We start from the raw sequence: 24,930 nt of genomic DNA on the forward strand, positions 1-24,930 counted from the left end.
AGACACATGAACAATGGATGCTGTCATTACAGCCTCCATTCAATGCTCAACCCCCGCAAAACTACACCCATATAGTGCTTAATACTACCACATAAGATTAATGATCATAATAGCAATTTATATTTTTTAATAATAAAAGTCATACTATCATCATCTAACTCCACGACGACATTTTCTTTCATATATATATTCAGCTCTGCTTTTTTTTTTTTTTTTTTTTTTCTTGCAGGCTTTCAAGCTTTACGACCACTGGAAATCATCGCCATGCGTTCAGCCTCGCGCATGCGCACTGAACAAACACACGTAACTGAAACACACACACACACAAAAAGAGAGAGAGAGGGAGAGAGAGGCAGCTCTGGGATCAGCTCAACTATTTTTTGTTTTGTTTTGTTTTTAATTTCCAAATGTAACGCGACAATATTACCCACCCGGCTGCCCTTATGGTTCCCATAGCAGGACACTCCATTGAATTTCTTTCATGTTTCATTTTTAAGTCCAACCAAGGCGGATTTATCGAATAGCTCGCTCATCCGTAGAGGAAATATTTTTCTTTCGGTATTTAACATTTTAAGTTCGCAAACTTTGGCCACACCTAGATCCTGCCCTATTTAAATCCTAAAAAAAAAAGGAATTTTTTTTTTTTCTCTCACTGGCTTGATGGTGGTGCGTTTGTTTGTGTGACGGCGAGTCCCGGCGGTGTGTAACCGGAGAGGGGCCTCACAGAGGGAATGCAGGACTGCAATGGAGCACAATGCAATACAGGTAAAAAAAAAAAAAAAAAAAAAAAAATTAATATAATTTTTTAATTTTTTTTGGTAATAAATGCACTTATATGTATTACCCGGCATTCTCGCTGCTCACCGCCTTGATGAAATTAACCGTCGATAAATTAGGCCTCAGTTTTGGGAGTTTTATTTCATTTAGTTTGACCATATCGCATTGATTGCCCCCCCCTTTCATTCTCCCCCCCACACACACACATAGAGTTGCTGTGACTCACAATTCCAACTTTTATTACAACTGCCCCCCCCTCCCCGACCCACCACCTCAAACGTGGCATTATATGTATAATATTGTATTATTTGGTTATTTTTCCTTCCCGTTAAGCGTTCGACCGTGACACCGAACTAGAGACAGACTTCCCCCCTCATCTCCCCCCCCAACGGCAGCATGTTCAAAATCCGCCTGAAATAATTTCTTGATATTTCCCGTCGTGTTTAATGATTAATTTCTTTGTGTGGTCGTGTCGACATTAGCCCCCCCCACCCCCCGGTTTCTCGACTAAGCTAACCGACCACCCCCCCAACCCACCCACGGTGAAGCACATATCACCGAAATAAAATAACATTCATCGTTTAAAAAAAAATGAGAAAAAAAAATCAGGAAACTTTTAAAGCTAGCCGCCTCCTCCTCTCTCTTTTTTTTTTAAATAGCCTAGCCAGCTAGCTAGTTTAACCTAGCCGCAAGCTAGCGAGCGTTATAATTTTAAAATAAACTCGATATTATTTTTTTATTTAAAAATGTTGGACTAGTTCGACCGGGGCGAGGTTGGCCTGTTCCGTCGTTGTTAAACAGGGAGTGTAATGATATTTTTATCAAGCTCCGACATTTTTCCTCTCGTCTGTAATTACCACAGTTTAAGGAGGAATGTTAATATTGAGGCAGAAATGTGTTGACTTTTTGTTAGTTGGATTTAAAATCCACACACAGAGAACAGAGAGCTCATAAAATCAATTTATTTCAACATACACATTCCACAAATATATGTAATGCTATTGTCTAATGTTCACATTTAAAAAAAAAAAAATTCTCTGCTCTTTTCCTTCGCTATGGTGTTGAATAACAGGATATAGCCAAGGTCAATACTTGTTTCCCCCCCCACCCCCCCACCCGAAGATTTATTTATATATTATAGAGCATGCTCATATTAATATCCAATGGGAGCTTTCTCAAAACTGTCAACAGATATGTCTTCTTTTTTATTTCCCAGAAAATATCACGAGCACTGACGCAAACAGATTAAGGGTTTCCATCTAAAACTCCCTGTGTGTGTGTTCACATTTTGAGACTGGCCTCTCAGATTATATTATGTGGCTTTTATTTTCCTGCCTCATTTTCACCACTAGGCTGAGTTGAGATCTGTTCTTCTTTAGCCACCTCCCCTCAGGCCCTGGAAGAGGGAGAGCGAGGAGGGGAGGGAAAAAAAAAAAAGTCCAGAAAGACTGAAGACCTCTGCATGAAATCCTTGTAATGGATAATAGTATGTTTATCATACGCTCTTGTTGCTATTCATCACATGGCCTCGCTGTAATTAAGTTAAATACAAGTAGAATGTACATTCTGGTGTGCTGGTGGTGGCTGCTAAAGTGAACGAGGGTTTTGTTCTTGCTTGTTTTCCTGCTCTTTTGGACTGATAAATGGTTCAAAAGTGCTGTCCGCTGTAACGTTATGCACAGTTTGAACATTTAATACTGCACTCAAATATAGGAAAATAAACGGTATTACTTGAATAATGATTCAATTAAAATGTACAACACATCAAGGGAATAAGAATTGTACCTAAATGTTTGAAAACAAGAGTAATGCAAATGTATTTTTCTTAAAAGTGAAATATAACGTAACTCTACTTAACAAATGTGGTGTACTGAATTCAAGAAAGGTTTAAGCCTTTGTAACATGAACACTTAGAACATTTAATTCAGTGATTCCTTCATGTGCCACGAGAGGGAGCCTGCGTACCACCAGTGGTACTTGTACCACACTTTGATAACAATGGTCTATTGCATTGTATACCGTGTTGTGACTCATACATTGTTAGCCCAATAGCAGAGTTGCCTAAGTCATATTTAAATGTTTACAGAAAACAAGAAGAAACTATAAAATCACCTAACAAGAAGAGTCCAATTGCCTTGATGCAACCTTCATGGATTAGCATGACCTGAATAACTGAGAATTGACACAGACGGAAAGAAAACCCCTTTTAACGAGCGCATTTTTTTTTTATAGACATTTTGACAGCAAGTTAAAAATGACAGGCAGTTATGCCATTGGTTAATGGTATGGCAAAATTGTTTAAAAATCAACAAATCTATTTGTAGCGCGGCAGCAACAAATATGGCTAAAAAGTCTGTCAAGACAACACAAAGTAGGATTTTTCTACTGTTGTATTTATTGTCCATCGTGATAAATATATTTGTAGCTCCGTTCAGTTTAAACTTTAATTTGTTCAACCTCTTTTATAGAAACAACAAAAAGCAGAACAAGGTAATCCGTGTTCATTGCAGGAATTACGCTCCAGGCCCACCCGCGATACGTGAAAAACTGCAATACAGAGACCATATAAAGAATAAAAATGTTTTGGGTAGTTTATGACTTCAAATACCATTTGCACATACTTTAAACACATTTAAACCTTTTAAAATCACACTTTTTAAACACATTGTAATCATAGTGGAACAAATATTTTGTGCATGTATAAAATATATAGAAAATATGTGATACTAATGGAATAAACAAATAAAAAAAAAATCTTTAGTTCAACAGCGCAGTTGCCCAACTAATATTTAAGTTTTCAGAAAACAAGAAAACCCCCCACAATTTTTAAGCATATTTGGTATTTTTTCATTAATTTGGTAACAGTAAATTAAAAATGACATAGGCAGTTATGCTCACAATTTGCTTTATTGTTTCAGGCTTAGAATACCTCTGCCACATGCTGTAACCACATTGAAACTTAATTTAAAGACACCTTCTAACACATTGTGACCATATTTCAACACCATTTTTCCCCCCATGTTTAAAAGAAAAACCTGTGCATTCACTGAACTGCTCCCTACCAGCGGATTACTGTAGTTTGCCAAGACAACACAATGTTGGATTTGTCAATTGTATTGTGGGAATAATGTATATTTGTATGTCCGCACAGGTTCATTTATTTAGCTTCTTTCATACAAACAACAACAAAAAAGCAGTACAGTTTGTCAAGGTAGCACAATGTTGGATTTGTCTGTCGTGACTAATATGATATATTTGTAGTTTAAGTGGTTGGTTGAATTTATTTCGCTTCTTTCATACTAACAACGACAATTGGCAGCAAACAGCCATATGTTTTTGCCAAGCAACACAATGTATTAATTTGTGCATTGTATTGTCCTTAGTGACACATTTAATGTTTGTAGCTCTGTTCAGGTTCTGTTCATTGTTACAAAGAACAACAAAAAGCAGTACAATTTGTGTAGACAACACAATGTTGGATTTATTCGTCTATTGTAAAATTGTCTGTTTAGTGAGAAATACATTTGGAGCTTCCCTTTATTTGCATAGTTTCTTTCATATAAGCGACAAGCAAGTTAACAAACACTACATTTTGAAACAGCTTTTTTTCATATGATTGAGTAATGTGATTTTTATTATTTTTTTTAATCACAGTTGTCCCACATTGTTTCAATCAAACAATGTTGTTTTTTAGTGCTCTGTCTTCAAGTTCCTAATCATTTTAAACTATATAATCGTATTTAGTTCATGTTTTTCTTATATTATGAACTGAGATAATCTCATATTATTCCTGCTTACTGTTATGGTTATATGGCATCCCTTTTGTCAAGTAAATGTGTTTATGAAAATGGCTTTCTGCATGTCGCGCTCTATGAATTTAATATGTTAATATATTCTGTTTCTTGTTGCTTTTCCTATCTATTTATTTATACCACATAATTCACCTTTTTGTTTTTGAGGCTCCCTTTTGCTGTTTTATGCAAATTTCTATCAACACAGTGTTGTAGTAGGCAATGGTATTCATTGCTATTGTTGATACTACACTTAAACTATCATTTTTCTTTTAGAAAATGATACCTATGGTGGCAATATCCTTATATTGGCTTGACTTTGGGCGATTTTGATTTTGCCTTTTTCTGCCATTCCTATTCCTTTGAGTATTTATTAGCTCACTTTGCTTTTTTTGGGTTTGTTTTTATTGTACACCCGCTTTCTCAGTGTGCCATTATAATATCGCTGCAGTCTTCCCACACATATTTTTATTCTTGCTTCTGTAATTTCAGCCGCATTTCCATGTTTGCTGTCCACCGTTGACCTCGCCTTTTAACGTCGGGGGAGATTGATATCATGTTAAGACTGAAAAGATGGAGACTTTGTTGTGGTCTGGGAGTTTTTTATTTTTTTATTTTTTATTTTTGTGTATGTGTAGTTTTCCCACTGGGCCTCCGTCACGTGTGGCTTCCTTTTTACCCGCTGCTAATGAGGCGCTGCGACTCCACCACGTCACCACTCTGCATGTTCTTTTTTTTTTCTTTCTTCCAAATGTCTGTTTTTGCTGTGACTTTTAAAAAAAATGAATTTATAAATTAATCCTGTGCCTGCTGCAGCTTGTCTGCAGAACTATGGCGCGTGGGGGGAGGGTGGGGGTTAGGGAGGAGAAGGAAGGGTGGTTATGCGGTGGGGGAGGGGGTGCGCGTCGTGGTGGGTGTTTTTTGAGGGTGGGGGGGGGGTACTGATTGTGGTTGATCAGCACAAGAGTGAGAATTTGAGAATATTCTGCATTTAGGGAGGCAGGGAAGTGGGTAGGCAGACATCACAATGACGAGCCAAACAGGAACGACTGGTTGTCGTAATGTACACACGCACTCTTTGGGCTATACAGGAAATGCAGAATAAGCACTTTATTCGGGTGAATCTTCAAGTCCGACCTTTTTTGGTAGGAGTAAATGAGGAGCAGCTGCACATACGACCCCACCCATACACGCAGGCACACACGCCACATTGATTATTTCGTCTCAAAAACACATATTTCACTCGACTATGATCTGAAAATCTAATTTCTTGAACATACGAATGAATAATTCACCTTTTTTTATGAGTAAGCCTGAAACATTTTTTAACTGTTGAGAATATCATATAATTATTGCATAATTTGAATATTTTCTATCTTAGAAGATATGATTTTTTTTGGGGGGGTGGGGTGGTTCTGAAGCTTACATTTATTTATTTTTTTATTTTGGTCGTATCTGACATTGATTACTTTTTTGAAGTCAATTTTCTAAAATAAAGTTTCAAAAAGCAATCTGATTTAAAAAGAGGGACGGAAAAAAAATAATTGAAAAATAAAAATGGAGCAGTTGAGGCAAAATTAAGTGCGACGCTCCGCTCCCCCTGCGGAGGCCCTGTTGAGTCAATCTCACCTAGTTTGCGGTCCAAACAACAAAACATTTTTGTGCTATTTCTTACATAGTTTTTCATGTGTAATTATTAAAACTGATGTGAAAAAATATTATTCTTGAAATGTCAACAAATGAAATATTCTGCCATCTAAAATGTATTTTAAAATGTCTTAAAAATATTCATAGTTTTCCACATGTAAATAATAATGATAATAGCTTAGATTTTTAGAGCACCTTTTAATGGACCGAAGACATTATTTAATAGTTGTAAAATGAAAAAAAAAATAGCTTCTTGAATAAAAACATGTTGAATAGTATTAAAAAAAAATTTAAGTAAAAATAATCGATCAAGGACATTTAGTAGTCAAATGTCTATTCCTATTCATTTGTTTTGTTTGTCTTTTTTTAATCAAATGAATTAATGAGACTTTTAAAGTGATTTAAACAAAATTACTTGCATACTTTTTGAATGAATCACAGTGGATAGACTGAGTATTCATTAAAGTCAAGTCAAATTTATTAATTTAAGCACATTTAAAACCACAGATGTGTACCAAAGGTAAAGATAACTACATAAAATCAAACAATGAATACCGTAATCAAATGATACATTAATGAAACATACAGGAGACAAGTAAAATGTAAAACGCCATGGAATAACATATTGTGATCCAATAAAAAGGATGTGCCTTCAAACATTTTATTTTACTGAAAAAAAAAAAAAAAAAAACTTGAAAATGCATGTTTTTTCTTTTCTTTGTACAGTTCATTATTCAAATCCAATGGTTTAATATCAGGTTAGAGTGACACATCATCAATTGTAAAGCCAATTATTCACAGTTTCAAGAAAGGCTTGTGATTTTATTTTCATGCTAATATAATCTGCCTTCTTCATTACATTTACAAAACATGAGGGTTTAAAAGCGATGCGAGGGAATGGGGAAACAAGCAGCCCACTCAATGACTAATGCATCATTTAATCATTCAAATATGTATGTTTGGATCCGCAGTGTGATTAAAAAGCGTCATATTGAAAGGTGAGCGCCCTTTTCGTTTGTCACCTGAACAAAGAAATATTTGGTGTTGTTTGCAGCTCGCAGGCGGCAGCTGGGAGTCCGCGTATTGTGTTTCACGTAAAGCTGCTGTAATTCGGTCTTTTTTTAATGCCTCCAGCTCCGAACTGGAATCACAGAGGAGCCTGATGGAGTCAATATTGGGAGGGCCGCATTTCCGTCGCCACCATGTCTAGTAGTGGGTGGGCCTGTAATAAAAACAACAAAAAACACAACCTCGGGTCTGCAGTGATAGACTCACTACACTGTTAATGTATATAGTGGATTTAAAAAGTTTACACACCCCTGTTCAAATGCTATTTTTTGGGATTTGAAAAAAAATAAGACCAAGGTAAATAATTCACCCCAAATTTTCCACCATTAATGTGAGTTTATAACCTGTACAATTCCATTGGGGGGGGGGGGGGTATTTTTTTTCAAGAGGGGAACAATAGAGATCTTGTGGTTGCACAAGTGTGCACACCCTTTTATAACTGGTAATAAACAAACAGTTCCAAATACCAGTCAGTGTAAACACAAGACTTTCAGGCTCCTGCTAGAAAGCAAAAAAATAACAATAAAATCGGAGGGCAAGCCTACTAGAACATCTGAATTGTAATTGGGGTTAATCAGAGACACTTTAAAGCTATAATCCACAACAATTTTTGTTAAAAAATGTAATTTTCACCCACCACAAGAGTAGATGACAGAATGCTGATTAAGCGAACTAGCTTCTGACACATCTTGCTAGATTTTTCAATATTTATGTTTTTATATTTAGTGGCTATCCTATACATGCCCGTGCTGGATAACTTGGTGGCACTCATAAATTATGTAGCAGAAATGGAATATTTCACTTACGAACGGGCAGGTCCATATATGGACAGTGCGCAGGTCAACTGAGCCTTAGCGAAAGGAGAACGCATGTGGGGTGGGAAGGAGGAGGCCGGACAAGCATTTAGCCTACGTCATGTCGAAGCTACGAAGGCTTTGTTGTGATGCTGAATTCCAGCGTTAGGGGGCGCCAATCGCGGATTATAGCTTTAACTGCTGACTCCCATTTCACATGAGTCTGCACACAGTCACATCATCAGTTATAAGAGTGTGCACACTTGTGCAACCACATTATCTCATTACTTTATTTTTACCTGCCCTCTCCCAAACAAAATTCAGTTTAGTTGTACAGCGTAGTTATTTTTTTAAATGGAAAAACTGTGGTCTCATTTTTTTTAGATCACAAAACCTAGCATATGAACAGGGGTGTGTCGACTTTTTTTTTTGACTCCACACTGTGTCATATATCAGTGGGGACATTAGTTGAACATCACACTGCATTTTAGGAGGCGTTAGGCACCTATAAGTGTTACAAAAGATCGTCCCATGAAGATGTCGGAACACTCAATAAGCGATTACAGAATAAGCAAATCCCTTATGTCGCTGCAAATTGTGCAACAGCTGCTGTTTTGTGTGCTTAAAACAACAAGCTGCTATCAAATTACTCTAATGACAAACAGGAACTACTGTATCTCTATCTGGATTTTTTTTTTTTTTTTTAGCTTTCCAATGTTCCCTACTATATCATGGTTCACTTAATGTCACCTCATATTGCAGAATGTGGATTGGATCTACTTTTCTTTCGCAAAAATCTGCTGTTGTAGGAATCTTTTTTTTTTTTTTTTTTTTTTTTAAACAGCCTTTTACCTTAATGTACTGTAGATAGTATACAGCAGTGATTCTCAAAGTGTGGTACGCTGGGTCCACCTAGTGGTTTGTGAAAGAGTAATTGCCAAAGCAATTCACTTGTATTTAACTTTTAGTACAATACAATTTCATTTCATTTTGAATAACTGTAACTAAACTAACTTTGTTTTTAAATTTTTATTTCGATAGTTTCTCCTTAACCTACGTGCAATACATTTAAATCGAATGATATTTTGATGAGTTTAATTTCCTATTTTTAAGTGCAGTGTTAATGTTCATAAAGTTACAATACACCAGCAATAATTAAACTTTTTCTGAATAAAGCCTTTGTCTCTTAGGCCTACGATGTACTGTATTTCAATCTTGTTTATGATTCTGGTACTTGGAAAGCTAAATATTTTTTTTAGGTGGTACTTAGTGTAAAAGGTTTGAGAACCATTGCCGTTACAGTATTGAAAATATAAATGATTAAAATGCAGTAAATCAGTATGTATTGCAAATAATGAATATTTAACAGTCTCGCGGGATATTTATGCTGTATTCTGAGTTAACAGCACACATTCTCAGATAGAATACTTTTAATTTGGTTTTAAGACTCCTGGTAGAGATGAAGATCCTGAATATTCAGGAAAGGATTTAACTCACAAATATACTTTGGGAAGGCGGGCCTTAGGCATTACTCCCATTTTTTAAAATGCATTTTATGCTTGCAAAACAGTCTTAGGTGGTCAAATACTGTACATGTACAATATATTGAAATGCGGGAGGGGTCAACCATTTTTTTTCCTTTTATAAAATATTTGTAATATTGTTTATATGGCTAATTTTTACCTCGTGCGGGTGGGTTCGGAACGTATCCCCAGCGATAAACGGGGTTCACTGTAATTCATTTCAGCTAGTTTGTAGCAAAGCTTAAAACCTTCCCGAGTAATAAAACCTCTCGCAGACACAAAATGGCCTCCTTTGATGATTGGTTTCATCGATAGCGTTCTGCCTCAAATTTGAATCTGGTGTTTCTGGCCAGAGGCTGCACACGCATCCTCTTTAAACAAAACAAAAAAATGGCTGCAATTGCTGTTGACTTCCATTTTCACGCCTAGCCTTTGAAGCTGGGCTTCGTTTTTGTCCGATCTCCCACTTGTTTAGAAAAATAGCACAATTTGTCGGAAATTAGCGTTCATCATTGCGTCATGAGTGGGCGCGCTCCTTAAATTTGTACACTAAATGTACAGTATTTCAAAACTCTCTTTTGTTTTTTCTTCCTTAGGATTTCTGTGATAGATCTGGTCCAAAACATGGCAACGTACCAAAAATGAAGAGTGACTCTATTTGCTGAGTCATTTCTTACAAACTACACAGTGGCTCCGCCACCGCAGAGTAGTCGCAGTTTCATTCGGATAATGTTCAAATTTCATGGATTGCAAATTGATTACTTGAGATCTCAATACGTGCCAAAACTCTCATCTTTCTCCTTAGAGTGAATGTTTTTTTTTTTTTTTTTTTCTAATTGGATTGTTTCCTTTGAGGCAGCACGGTGCATTAATGGCGAGCCCATCTGTCTCACAGTTGGGCGAGCCGGGTTTGAATCTCCACCAGTGCGTCTCTCAGATGAAAATTTGATGAAAATTTGCAAGTTCTCCACTTCAACACGGTGATTCCTTTCTATGACCTTTTGAGGACGTCGTCTCTCTGATGCTTATGGTCAGTTGAATTATGTTGTAGGCGGGGTTCATATTAACACATTCACTGCCATTGACGGCTTTAGAAGTCAAATATCCATGTTAACTGGGAAGGCTGGCAGTGAATGAGTTAAGCTGTGTCTCAAAATGTTGCATTTATACATTGGACAAAGCCTCCCTTGCGTTTCGATTTATTTTCAGAATTATTTCTCCTCCCACGTGGCAATGTATTTATTGAAACGTGTCCCATCTGGAAAATATTTGCTCCTCCATCGATTTACGTCACAGCGGCCGATGCATCTCGTACATCGTTTTCTCTAATTGGCTGCACGTAAGTCATTACAAAAGCACCTTCACCTGTGTGTGGAAACCTGCACGTTATTGTCTTATTTGACATAGCCAGACATTTCCACAGACACTCAGACGGTATTTACAGTCTGTATCAGGAGCTGCAGATATGCTGCACTACACGCAGGAGTTAATTTTTAACATTATTTTTGTCTCTGTATCACATTCTTGCCATGTTACAGCGTGGCAGAGATGTCAGTGCAAGAATTGTGGATAAATGTAGCACATTGTTAGCATACTAGCGTAATTGCCTGTCATTTTTCACTTACAATATAAAAAGAAAATTGTAATGGGCTTGTGAAATAGTTTTTTTTCCCCCTTTCTGTCTGTGTAGCTTTCCAGTCATCCAGGTCATGGTAATCCGCAAATCGGTTGAATCGATGACACTGGGCTCTTCTTGTCTGTTTAATTGGTTGTTGTTTTTCTTAATAAATGATTATTTATTTACATGACAAAATTCATTATGAAGTTGTCAAAATTGCACAATATTACAAGAATATTGTCATAATGTTAGCAGAACAAATATGTACTATTGTGGGAATAAAGTCATAATACATGAATAATCTTGTATTTTGTTTCAACAAAAATAGCACAATATTCCAAAAATAATATCATAGTTTTATTTTGTTTCAGCTTTTTTCACCGCACGCAAAAGAAATGCAAAAAATATTTTCTCTGTATGTTATGTACAAAAGATACACTTTAAGGTGATAAAATAAAGGCGTACAGTAATTATTTTTTGTGATGTTAATGATTAGGAATCGATAAGTAAATTTCAATCGCTATGTTGCTGGCGCAAAGAAAAAAGTGGAACTTGGTAGTTTTCCTTGTGATATTTTATTTTATATATTTAGAAATAGTGTGGTAAGTAACGCTATTATCGAGCCAAATGCGTATTCTTCACTAAAATAGTTCAGGTTTTTAAAATGAAGACATTGTATATACTTAACCATCTAAGAATAGAAATTGTAGTCTTCTGACGGCTCCTTTCTGATCAGGAAGGTTTTGACTCAAAAGTTAGGGATTTGTGCAATATAATTGTGTATTTTACTCTACTTTCATGAAAGGAACAAAAATAAATGAAAATTAACTTCCACCACACAATTGAAAGACCGCATGTTTTTATTTTTATTCCCCCCCCCCCCCCCCATGTGTCATTTATTTTAATCCTGGAAATATGGAAACATTTTCCGGAAGCATTGACAATGACGTCAAACGGGACCAGTTGGCGGAGGGCGTACCCGTCCTCACTTGTTGCTCTCTTTCGTCTACCCGCAGTGGTTAGGTGCTCCTTCCTGCCAGAGAGGCAGCTACGCCTTCTACAAGTCGGTCGGCAGCAAGACTCGAGCCGACGGCCCCATGCGGGTGTGGCGGCTGGGCGAGTTTTACTTTGTTCGCTGCGGGCCGGGCGATCCCGTGTGCATCGCTGAGGTGAGTCGGACGCAACACGACTCAAATCGGCTCGCTATAAGCAAAACGTGTTTGGAAATAACTGAGCGGCTCCTTCATTGAATGTTTTATTGAGTCAGCATCCCGTGGTAAATCTAAATTTAGCACGTGAAGGTGTCGTGCTATTCAAGTAACAAGCCACGTGTTAATGGAATTATATTCTTGGGGAAACACATTGGCGTATTTGATATGGACTTTGAAAGAAGACATCGTGCAATTGTGATGAAAATGTGTTGCAGTTTTTATCAGATATTGTTCAGAAACACAAAAACATTTCTCTACACATTGCACTTAAATGTAGCCTATAAGACAAAAGGCATTTGAGTTATGTGGCGTCTCAGTCTGAACACTAGGGTCACTGCAGTCCATAGATAAGAGACGAAGAACGTACAGTAGCCTCCGATGGGGTTACAAGTGGGAATACGGATCCCATGTTGCCTCTGTGCATTAACTACAAAATAACGTGAGGACAAAAAAAAAGGCTTCTTGAGAATAAAAGTGATCAAATAAAACTGACAGGAAAACAGAGGTTATTCGACGTCTCCACCTTGGCTTCGTGACGCAAGCCACAGCAGAAGAGTGAATTCTTCAATGTATCCCACAATGCATCGACAACCTATATTCACTAGAAAAGCGATATATCCCATGATGCATTGCGCTGTTACGGAAAAAGCAACCCATCACAACGCGGGTGGACATAAAGTGCTGTGTTTGTATTAATTGACTGATGAGTGAACTATAGAGTGATTAGGGAGATGGGAAAGAACTCACTCATTCCCTATCTCCTAATCACTACATAAGGATTTTGAGTGAACTATATTGTATAATTTAATATATTTATTTTGCTGCGTTCATAAGTCTTTGGGACTTTAATTTGATGCCTCGTTGGACAAATACTGTTTGAATTGAAACAAAGTCGTAATATCATCTTTTGTGACGTTTGTGCGCAGGTGACCTTACTATGGGAAGACCAGACGCAGCGCCACCTCCTGGCCAGCGCCAGACTCTATTTCCTGCCTGAAGACACGCCGAAGGGTCGAACCAGGGAGCACGGAGAGGTAGGGTCAAAGGTCTTGGGGAATTGGGGGGAGGGGGCAGCTCCACTGGTTCATTCAATACCGGCATTGTGTTCATGGGCTCAGGTGATGGTTTTTATTTTGCAAATACGTCATTTTTGTTGTTGTTCATTTTAAAAAGAAAATAGGTCTTTCAATTAATTATTCATTTTAAAATCATTTAATATATTTTGGGTTATATTTGGAAAAAAAAGTCATGTAAACTTTTAAAGATGAAACAAAATAGCGTAGAATCACATCTCGTTTTAGCCATTTAAAGTACACATTCAGAGTCTGCTTAAAGGTGTGATGGAGAAGTCATGTGATCACCCGCAGCCACAACAAAAAAAACAGTTGCGTGTCGGAACGCGAGGCAGATTTGAGATCAGAAAGCGTTTAGCCAGGCATGGAAATCTCATTCCTGCACGCCGGCTAACGAGTCGACCGCCATCTTAATAGAATCAGGGGGAGTGCTTCAAGGACGTCTTTTAATGACCTTGTCACAGGAACGTGGCCTCTGAAGGTGTTTTGGGAGGAAGCGAAACAATTTGAACCCTGAAGTTTGCTTGAGAAAAGCTCAGTGTTTGTCTTCAGTTGGCAATTGTAGCTCCCCAAAAAAGTCTCCATTTACCTCCTGAAGCCTGTTTTTTTGTTTTTTTCATTTCAGCATTTTTATTTGTATTTATTTTTTATTTTTAGAGATGTTCTCTTTCCATTGTTTGAATTACAAGCAGCAGCTTCCACCTCACCTCGCATGCAGCAGAAACAAGTCTTGCACATCGCGGGCCACAAATCAGCCCAACTTTCCACATAAACGTATAAGAGTAAAGCTTCATTTTTCACTCCCCGCTGATCCTCCTTTTTTTTTTGTGTACAAACCCCCTCCTTTTCCTCGCCCCCTTCCTGCTGGCCTCACGGTGTGTTAATGAGCTCACACCTGGCTACTGTGGGGGGCAGGAATGCGGGAACTCCCACCTGGAAGCGGCCCAGGGGAGGTGGAATACGTAGGGATTGGGCTGCAGACGAGCTGGAAACTTACATTCGTATCCACCTTAAACTGTCTGGACCGTGACTCCCTCTTAACATGCTATTTATTCACAGATGACCTTTAAAAATCGCCAGCTGACGTGACAAAATCCCAAAAGAAAGTATCTTCTGGTGCCGAGTCTTGAATGTCACAGAACGGGGGCGGCCGCTAGCGTTCACGTCACAACTGGGATTCGAAAAATGTATTATGCAGGGTTTATTTTATTTCCCTATTAAAATGTATCAAGTGGAACACTTCCAACTTGTTCCGATTCCCAAACGGTTTTCCCCATTTGAAATGAATTGAAATACAATTACAGGTTATTCAAACTACAGCCGCAAATAACAATTATTTTTGTAATGGATTAAACTGACTATGATTTGTTTTCCCCTCCAGAATTTGATTATGATTCTGTTACTGGATTGTTCCATGTCAGAAAATAGGGAAATATGTTGACCATTGTTTTCCAAAGTAAAAGCAGATGCTTGCAAATATGTCTTATTTTGATTTTGTCTGCTTTCATGGTGGACTACAGAAATCAGAAAATATTTACTGTTGAGTGCCAGAAATCAGAGGATTCTGACAATTTAAAGTTAAACAATGGCTCTAACCGAATATCAAAATAGTTGTCGATTAATTTGATAATCGATTACCGGTAGGCGGCACGGTGGCCGACTGGTTAGAGCGTCAGCCTCACAGTTCTGAGGACCGGGGTTCGATCCCCGGCCCCGCCTGTGTGCAGTTTGCATGTTCTTCCCGTCCCTGCGTGGGTTTTCTCCGGGCACTCCGGTTTCCTCCCACATCCCAAAAACATGCATTAATTGGAAACTCTAAATTGCCTGTAGGTGTGAATGTGAGTGCGAATGGTTGTTTGTTTGTATGTGCCCTGCGATTGGCTGGCAACCAGTTCAGGGTGTGCCCCGCCTCCTGCCCGATGATAGCTGGGATAGGCTCCAGCACGCCCGCGACCCGAGTGAGGAGAAGCGGCTCAGAAAATGGATGGATGGATGGATTACCGATAGTTGTTGATTAATCGATTGATTGTCAATGACACTTCTATGAACCAGTGTTTAACAAAACGAAATAAAACTAGAATAAAGTAAAACAACTCACCCTTTCAAGATTCCTAACAGACACAAAATAAAGTTATGATTGACTTTTGAGGTGTGTTTTTCCAGAGCGTTTTGGGACAAACTTTCAAATTACACCACTTTTGGGATCGTCGACTGATGGTTCGCTACGTGTTTTTGTAGGACGAGGTTCTCGCCGTGTCTCGAAAGATGGTGCTGCGGGTGGAGGACCTGGTGAGGTGGTCGTGCGCCGAGCCGGCAGAGTGGAGCTCCAAACCCAAGGCGGCGCCCTGCATCGCCAACGGGCTCCACAAACCCGCACAGAGCGGCGACACCGACGGCAACACGACAGACTACAAGCCTCTGAAGGACAAGAGCGAAAGTAAGAAACTCAAAATCCATCCATCCATTTTCTATAGCGCTTGTCCTTATTAGGGTCATGGGTGAGTTCGTGAATTCATTTTTTTTTTGGTGGTCATTTGTCTCACTAAATAATTAGTTAATTTATTGTAGATATTACAAAGGTATTAGTAAAAAAAATCATAAACATTTAACCTTGTTTAAATAGTCCGCATTTAGATTATCAAGAGTATAGCAATATTTGTTGGATTAATTTGACAGTTTTCCCTTAAATTGGTGAACAAAAATGTTTAATTCTTTGTATTCATTTATCTAAGCAAATAATCTATTAAATACTTTTTGTAAATAATAAAATCTAAATATTAGTAACATAAAAAGAATACACAGATATTTAACATTAAATTATCTTTAATTAAATATTTACTTTAAATGTAAGCAACTTTTTGTAATTAGTTGGTTAATTTACTGTAAAAACGAAAAAATATTTAAAATAATTCATATACTTCATATATTTTTAATTAATTTAAATAAAATAAATAAATAAATACATAATAAATAAATAAATAAATGGTATGGTAAAATCATAAATACATATACATTTTCTTATTTGATTAAATAATTGGTTAATTATAATTAAGTGAATTATAAAAAATACAATTTCAAAATGAGAATAATTAGTTTTATGATTGAAACCTTTTTTGTACCTCATCTACAAATGACATGATCTGTCCGTTTTAAAGATCAAATATGGCCCTTGAGCGATTAAGTTTGTCCACCCTTAGTTTATTAGAGTCTTCAACGAAGCTGACAAACATGATTGTGAAACGTGGGAGAAAGCCGGAAAACACGCGAACCGTCCTGCTTTTTTACGTCCTCTAGATGGCGTGGCCGAATGCCAGAGTGTCAAAGTCCTCAGCTACCCGCAGTACTGCCGCTACCGCTCGCTGCAGAGGCGCATCCAGGACGGCGCCCGAGGCCCGACGCTCCAGGACGCCCACCTGTTGGCTCTGGGCGGCGTCAGGGTGACGCCCAGCACCCGCTTGATGTACTGCAGGGACACCTTCAACCACCCCACGCTGGAAAGCAGCGTCAGCTTCTCCTGGCAGTTCCGTAAGTGCCCCAGCAAAAATCTGAAAAATTACTGACCAATATTGCTATTTTTCATTACAATTTTTTATTTTTTATTTTTTTGCTGCAGGGTGCCCATCTCTTAGCCTCCGAGGACGACCTCGCAAGAGGCGAGGCCGCGACGGCAGAGAAGGCCCGACCGCTGGTCAGTCGGAATCCTGGATTGAAAGGATGAAGGTTTGCTTCTTTTTACGGATCAGATAGCAGACAAATATCATTAGTGGAGTCTTCCTCCCTCTTTTTTGAAAGTACTAAATCTCTAAGAGGAAGCGGCAAATTTTATTCTGCTTTTCCATCCCCAAAAACTGACCAGACATCTTGTAGCTACTTTAAAATATTAAGTTACCTTTATAAAAAAAAAAAAAAAGAGCCATTTGGAGATTAAAGGGGGATTTACAGTATGTCCAGTAAATGGCTCTGCTTTTGATTAAATACATTTTGTGGTGACTGATCTGGAGACACCGATATGAAAACGCCTACTTTTACTGCTACTTTCTGTTACTTTGAGTCACAAACAATTTTCCAATCAGTGTGTTAACATGCACTGAACATCTTAACTACTGCAATAAATCCATTGAAACCATTCTTTTAAAATAAATGTAAACACTTTAATATGACCATGTTTGACTTTTAGTTTTGTTTTTTAAATTGGATTAACACCCCCAGACAATTCGATTGGAAACCAAATTCCAAGCTTTCCTTCTGCAAATGCTCCAGCCACTGTGGTAGACTGTAAACATTTAATTCGTAAGAGAAGAGGAGGAAGCCGGTTGTCTTCGGCTCAAAGACGTCAGATATAGCTATATAGAAATATAGAAAAAATATACCGTCGTTTTTCAGTCCGCCATCCCGTCCAAATTCCGCTTGATAAGCTTTTTCTGCTTGTGTACTACGACAATCTGCTTTTTAGGAGAACGTGATGGGCAGCGTGGAGGCGGGCGGCGAGGGCGGCTGGCTCCCCCACCCCGAAGAGCAGCTGTTCCTGGATGAGCTCTTCGCCTTCATGGAGCGGCAAGGCTCGCCCATCCACAAAGTGCCCAACCTCGGTTTCAAGAAGAGTGAGTTTGGGTCAAATCTGATCTCTGTTTCTTCACTGGGGAGGTTTTTACCAGATTTGTTTCCGTCTCTGTCCCGATGCCCTCAGTCGACCTCTTCCTCATGTACTCGGTGGTCAGACGTCTCGGAGGCTACGAAAAGGTGACGCGCATGTTTGTCTTTTTTTAATCTGTGGCTGTGTGTCTTGAGTACAAAAGTACAAAGATGGCTTCAGTGCAGCAGCTGAGTCGAGGGGACAGACGCAGTTTTGTCTTCCCGTTCTGTTGACTACTGTGCATATTTACTGTAAAGCTTCTTTTGTTTTGCTCATTTACGATATCCCGTTTAAATTGATATGAATGAACGCTGTGATAAATGTTGCGTTTTGTGTGCCAGGTAACGTCAGAGCGCATGTGGAAGGTGGTTTACAACGAGCTGGGCGGATGTCCCGGCAGCACCAGCGCTGCAACCTGCACAAGGAGACACTACGAAAGGTCCGACTCAAGCACTTTTTAAGTATAACTCTTTTTGGTTACATAAATGTTTATCGATAAAAAACACGTTGGCAAGACCCCACCCTATCTTGGCTCTGTGCTCACCGTGCATACCACCACCCGCACTCTCCGTTCCAGCAGTTTTGTTAACCTCTTCGTTCCCAACAGCCGAACTACTTTTCTTCGTTCCAATTTTTTGCCCCAATACGACTCGAACACTGCAACAAATAATACAACTGACCTCATTCATGCCAATATCATTGTTTAAAAAGTTAGTGAGGGACACTGATCATGATCACTGCACCTGGTTTTAGCCCGTTTTGAACCTTTTATTCATCACGTGAATATGTAATAATGTAATGTATTATGTAAATGTTTACCTATATATCACACTGTACAGTTTGATGTTTTTATTTGGCTTTGTTTTACTTTGCTGTCTGTAGCCAGGTTGGCATCGGTTGGCAAGCTGTTCTCAATGGCCTTACCTGGATAAATAAACGTAAAAAAAGTATATATTTTTAAAAACATGACACTATAATTGTCTTTTTCTCTCAGGCTGATGCTCCCCTACGAAGAGCACCTGATAGCTGGAGGCATGGAAATCAAAATCCCACAATGCACCCTGCCCATGAAGCCCAGAGGCATCCGAGGGAGGAAGCCGCTCCCACGGGGCCGAAAACCCGGACCCAAAGTCAAAGCCAAGATGGCGGCCACCCCCCCGAGCGCCGTAAGAACAAACGCATACCTTATTTCTTCAAATATCTGCAACCCCTTTAATAGACACAGTGCCACCATTAATCTCTGGATGGGGCAACCCCTTCTCATATCGTAATCTATTATAATCTTAAATAGTCGAGATGTATCACTGCAACATACTTCCTTGACGCCAATTACTACTATTAACCGGGGCTTTGGCGCCATCTCGTGGCATATAGGCCATTATGGAAAGAATCCAAAATCTGCATCGATCAGGTGAGAATTTCAGCAAATGGGTTTGACAGAAAAACAACGCAAATTGAATCCATGAATAATGAACCGGCATGTTTTTTTGTTGTTGTTGTTTTAAAGCCCCCTTAACATCAGACCTCCAATAACTCCATTGTTGCGTTGATATTCCTGTGTGCGCAGATCACCACCGCTGACGGCGCCGCGGTGTTAGTGAAGCGAGGGCGAGGCCGGCCGCCTGGCAAGCGCAACAAGGCCACGCTGCTCGCTCAGGCCAAACTGCTGGCTCAGCAACAAGCCAAAGTCAAAGCGGAGTCTCTGAAGCCTCTCCTTCCGGCCCGGGGCAGCGGTGGAGTGCCGCCAAACAGCAGCAGCACGCAGCAGGTACAAGCTTGAATGTGCTACATTCAGTACCAGGCTTGAACTCTACTTCTTCTTACATGATTCAACGTATAAGAGAAGGCTTTTTTTTTTTTTTTTTTTTTTTTTCAAAATTTATAACCATTCCCCAAAAATTCCCCAAGGGTCAAGAATTAGAGCCACTTTACACCCTGCTTCTTGTCCTGCTGAAATTAGACCACTTGAAGTGAGTGTTCTGGCGAGCCAGACCTCACCCCGCCCCATACACTGCTGGGCCTTTGGGAGTCCGGCTTTCGTCACCATGACGACCGGCGCGGCTTGACTTGAAAGGTTTCTCGGGCTGCCTCTCGTCTTTTCGCCGGCAAGCGTATGCGTAACTGCGCGCGTACTTGGCTCTGGATCTTCACCTAGCGTAGCCGATCATGTCGTGGGCGGAGAAACTGTGCGATGGTGGCGCCTATGTAAATGAGCACCACTGTTACGGAACAGTGGGGGAGTGCAGAAAGGCTCGCTCCCAGACCCGTTTTTGAAAATGGTGAGCTGACAAAAGATTTTTTAAAAAATCACCCTTGATGGGTGGGCAGGCACTCCAGACCAACTATTTGGGTACAAGCCAGGAAAAAGTCAATTTTCCATAAGTTGGTGACCCTGTAACTTCTCTCCGCTCTCCAGGTGTCGCAGCGTCTCCCTTCTCCCTCCCTGCAGCCCATCCAGCCGGCCCTCCTCCCCGTCAACATGCCCCCCACCCCGGACCTCTCCCCCATGTCCACCCCCTTCCTCCCCTTCCCGCCCAAGCCAAAGGAGCCCAAGGATCGGGCCGGGGAGTCCGCAGCTTTGGCTCCGGGCGTCCTCATCTCCGCGCTGCCTCGCCACTTTGTGGGCGGATCGCTGGGCGGATTCAGTCCCATCAAAGGTCTGTGTCCCCTGGACGTGCTGAGGAACTGCGTGGGCTTCCAGAAGGTCCTGGAGAGCCCAGCCCTGACGCCCCAAGAGCCGAGTCAGCCGCATACTACGATCTACGCCCTCCAGCCTAAACACAGAAGCCCGGATACCCCCGTGCCGAGCGGAGACCAGCCGCCGGCCCCGGCCCTCCCAATTCAACAGCACCGGAACCCGTTGCCGGGGCGCAACGTGGACGAGGACGGCCAGAGGGGAGGGGCTCGGGATGCCAGGAACCGTCACCCTTTGCCCCCGCTCCGGGTTCTACCTTTGGACCTGGACTGTAGTGTACAAGTGCGACAGCTGATGAGGACTCGTCTGGGCTCGACTCAGTTCCAAACCTTCACCCGCCGGTTGTCCGAGGCCCTCTCCCAGGACCTGAGCGCCAAGCCGCCCTGCTCGCCCATCACGCCGCCGCCCGAGCAGGCCCTGCCCCTTAACCTCAGCAAGCGCTTTACTCTCAAGAGACCCGGGACGGACCCGGTCGAGCTCGGTCGAGCGACCACTAACGGAACCGCCGACGAGCCGTCTCTCAAGAAAGTCAAAGCAGACTGCCTGGAGCGTGCTGAGGACTTCAGCCCGGGCGGGGGCGGCGGCGGCGCCGGGCGCCGCGATTCGGGGTCCACTGGCCGCGAGGGCCAAGAACTGGGACACAAGAACCAGGAGGAACCGGCAGACCTGAGCTCGCCTAGCAGGATCAGGGCTTTCCTGCTCGGCCTGCCGCCATTCCAGGTGAAACTGGACGAGGATCTGAACGGGATGAAGTTTGGCAAAGTCCTTCCGTCGGGCTCCGGCGTGGAAAGCCAGAGGACCGTGACAGTTTTGAAAGACGCCGAAGCGGCGATAACGGAGACAAGCGACCACAAGTCAGAGTCTGTAACCAAACAGGTAGGAAATGTCGAAATGCTTAACGTGGACGTCAAGGACGAAGGGAACGCTTCGGTGGACAAAATGGAGGACTTCGGCGATCAGATGATAGCCAGTGTGCAAAAGTGTGATGTGGAGACCTCCCAGGGCCACCCGAGCCCCGTTCTGCCCCAGACCAGCGCTCTGGTCCTGGCCCAGCAGAGCTGAAGAACATCCACCCACAAAACTATGAGCCACATTTATTTGGTTTGCTTTTTAGCATAAGCGTCCCAGCCTGGTTGGGAGGGAGGGGCCAACATCTGAGCTCATTAACTTTTGTTTTTGTGGGGTTTGATCACATTCTTACAGTCTCACAGACAATCACAAACCATTTCTTTCTTTCCAGTGAAGTAAGAAGCAGAGACTCTTGAACAAACACTGCCACGTAGCCCTAACCCTTCTCATCCATTATTCAAAAGAAATATTGAATAAGAGCTATAAATAAATAAAAGCTAAGTCTATTACGCATATGGGTGATGCTATGCATCGAGGCGTCATAATGAGCATCTGTACTGTATTCCGGTAGCTTAAAATTTGAAATTGTACTCTACTTCTGTCGAGAGAAAGTTATTTTCTGATATAAAAAGAAAAGAAAAAAAAACGACAACAAATGTTCCTCGGGAGTCTTCGCATATATCTCGTTGCGTGAGGCGCTCCCGTAGTCGTGCTCGTTAGTTAGCTAGGTGTTATATAAAGTGTACTATTCATTTGCTTTTCCGACACGTACGTGCCTTAAGGGGCCCGCGGTCATCGCCGGCTTCACTTCGCTTTAAAGAGATACCTTGACGTCGGGTCATTTGGCGAGAGAGATTGGATCCATTGTGGGGCCGTGTTGATATAGGACAGTGTTTCGCAACCTTTATTGAGCTGAGGCACATACACCGCTCATCGGATTCTGGTTGAAATTGAAAGATGAATTTTAAAGTCACTATAACCTTTTGTTGGTGAACTTCACGTTGACCGTCGCGAAACTTTCGAACGCACGTCCAACTGTTCAATCTTTCTTTTTCATCATTTGGGAAATTGGATAATTTGATTGGGAATCGCTGACACAGCCCTATTCAAAATATTCACAAATGCATGAAAATTTTCCCCACATTGGATGCTGCCAAGATAAAAAAAAGTGAGACTTCACATGTCAAGGTGTCCCTTTCGTCTCTGCCTTTTTCCTTTTGAAATCATCCGTTTAACTTTATGGTTCAAAATTTGCACACCTCCATATTTATATGCCTGTCATGCTTTTCTTTTTCTCTCTTGAGCAGCGGAAGCCTCGGCAACTAATGTTCAGCCTTCACGGTTACCTGGTGCTGTTTGTTTCTCGTCATACAGCGGTTGCCATATTGTTGCTGCGCCAAAGCGAATATAATATCCAACACTCAAACCTCCACAAACACTACAAACGACAACCCAAAATCTTTCACATGCGTTGTCTATCACAAGATAGTGGAATACTTCCCATTTGTCTTTTTTTTTTTTTTTTTTTTTTTTCACTCCCCATTACCTTTGGCTACGCATTCATATTTAATGTCGCCCTGCGTCTGATCATTTTACGCAGGGATAAATATGGATGATTCTTTCTGCAGTTTAATTTTGTATTTATTTAGAGTGAAGAGTTAAGGCGGCGCGTGGCTACTATTGCTGAGCTGAGAATAAACTTGTAACATTACGTGAAAAGTAAAGAAAAAAAGTTGCAATGCTACGCAAAAAAATGGGAAAGAACACGTTACAAGAATAAAGTAATATTACGAAGAAAAACTTTGAATTACATTTTATGAGAATTTTATGAGATGAAAAATATAATATGTTGTAATGTTAGGAAGAAAAAAATAAAATCTAAGAGAATAACGTCACATTAGCAGAAAAAAAAACCAATAAATTTACTAGAATAAAGTCATATTTACGAGATTAGTTCTAATGTTAAAATAACCAGTAATATACACCCCAAAATACAGGAAAAAAGATATATATATATAAAAATATATTACGAGAATAGTGTAATAACGTTGGGAGAAAAAAGTCATAATGCTATGAGAATAAAGTTTTAATATTATGAGATATGTAAGTTTAAAAGGGGAAAATTTGTCAGAGAAAAACAAATTTTATTACAGGAATAAAGTTGTAAATTTACGGCAATAAAAACGTCATTTTATAAGAAACATTATTACAAGAATAAAGTCGTAATTTTCTGAGCAAAAAAGGTGTCAATTTACAAGAGAATATTACAGGGAAAAGATTTTACGAGATCATACTACTAAGTCGTAGTGTTTGGAAGAAAACGTTTATATATTCGTGAAAAAAATAGTCATACTTTAATTACAAAAAAAGTAGTCATTTTAGGAGCAAAAAGTTAAAATGTTACACAATTCTTAAAAATATTACAAGAACATTGTTGTAATATGAGACAAAATATTGAATTCTACTAGAATTAAGTTGGAATTTTATGGGAAAATGATATTTAAAAATGTTGGAATGTTGTAACACTACAAGAATGGAGAAGAGACGAACTCGCGAGAAAAAAAGGCGCAACTTTTGCTCGCTTTACAATAGAAAAAGTCGTATTGAGAAAAAAGTGTCATCATTTTCATAAGCAATACTCAAGTTTATTTACCCTTACCTGTTATGATTGTGCGGGAATTTTGGACCACATTACTATGTAACTAAATATTCTCATAGCCATTGTTGTTTTTCTTGTAATATTACAAATTTATCCCCGTAACATTGAGAGGTAGAAGTATTTTTTCTTGTAATATTACAAATTTATTCCGAGAACAGTAAGAGGTCTTTTTTTTTATTTGTTTTTTTTTTTGGTACTAATATTACCAAAATGTAATATTGCCAAACTTTATTCGGGTAACAAATTATAATTGTAGTTTATTTTTTCCTCTTTAAAAACATGCAACTTTATTCTCCTCTTCCTTCTTCCATACGGGACCTAATTGTCTAAAGTGGCGTTTTTTTGTGCTTTGAGAAAGAAACATAACAGCCACTTTAATACGCGCGTGCCATTTTCATTTTGTCTTGTCGCTACAGCAAAAACATTTTGTTGCATCACGTTCACTCTTCAAGCTACTTTGTTGCTTTGACATTGTCGCAGCAGCTCACTGGGTGCCAGTTGGTTTATTTTTTGTTTTTGTTTTTAACATTCTTGCATGTTTTATGTTGGACGATATGCCACTGAGGCTGAACGCCTGCTGGGGGGGGGGGGG

The 24,930-nt window shown here is 40.0% G+C and overlaps 1 protein-coding gene across 1 annotated transcript; it reads left to right on the top strand.

Moving 5' to 3' along the window:
• The first annotated feature begins 268 nt into the window (after positions 1-268).
• zgc:77151 (uncharacterized protein LOC337153 homolog) lies at positions 269-24,918 on the top strand. The gene is made up of 12 exons (XM_061702727.1): positions 269-765; positions 12,235-12,387; positions 13,356-13,463; positions 15,741-15,939; positions 16,797-17,027; positions 17,116-17,222; positions 17,956-18,103; positions 18,190-18,242; positions 18,477-18,574; positions 19,130-19,301; positions 19,703-19,903; positions 20,552-24,918. Exons 1-12 carry the CDS (start codon positions 745-747, stop codon positions 21,890-21,892), a joined length of 2,832 nt encoding a protein of 943 aa, XP_061558711.1. The 5' UTR covers positions 269-744; the 3' UTR covers positions 21,893-24,918.
• The last annotated feature ends 12 nt before the right edge of the window (positions 24,919-24,930 follow it).

Source organism: Phycodurus eques, chromosome 17 (assembly GCF_024500275.1).
Source record: "Phycodurus eques isolate BA_2022a chromosome 17, UOR_Pequ_1.1, whole genome shotgun sequence".
NCBI classification, from domain to species: Eukaryota; Metazoa; Chordata; class Actinopteri; order Syngnathiformes; family Syngnathidae; genus Phycodurus; species Phycodurus eques.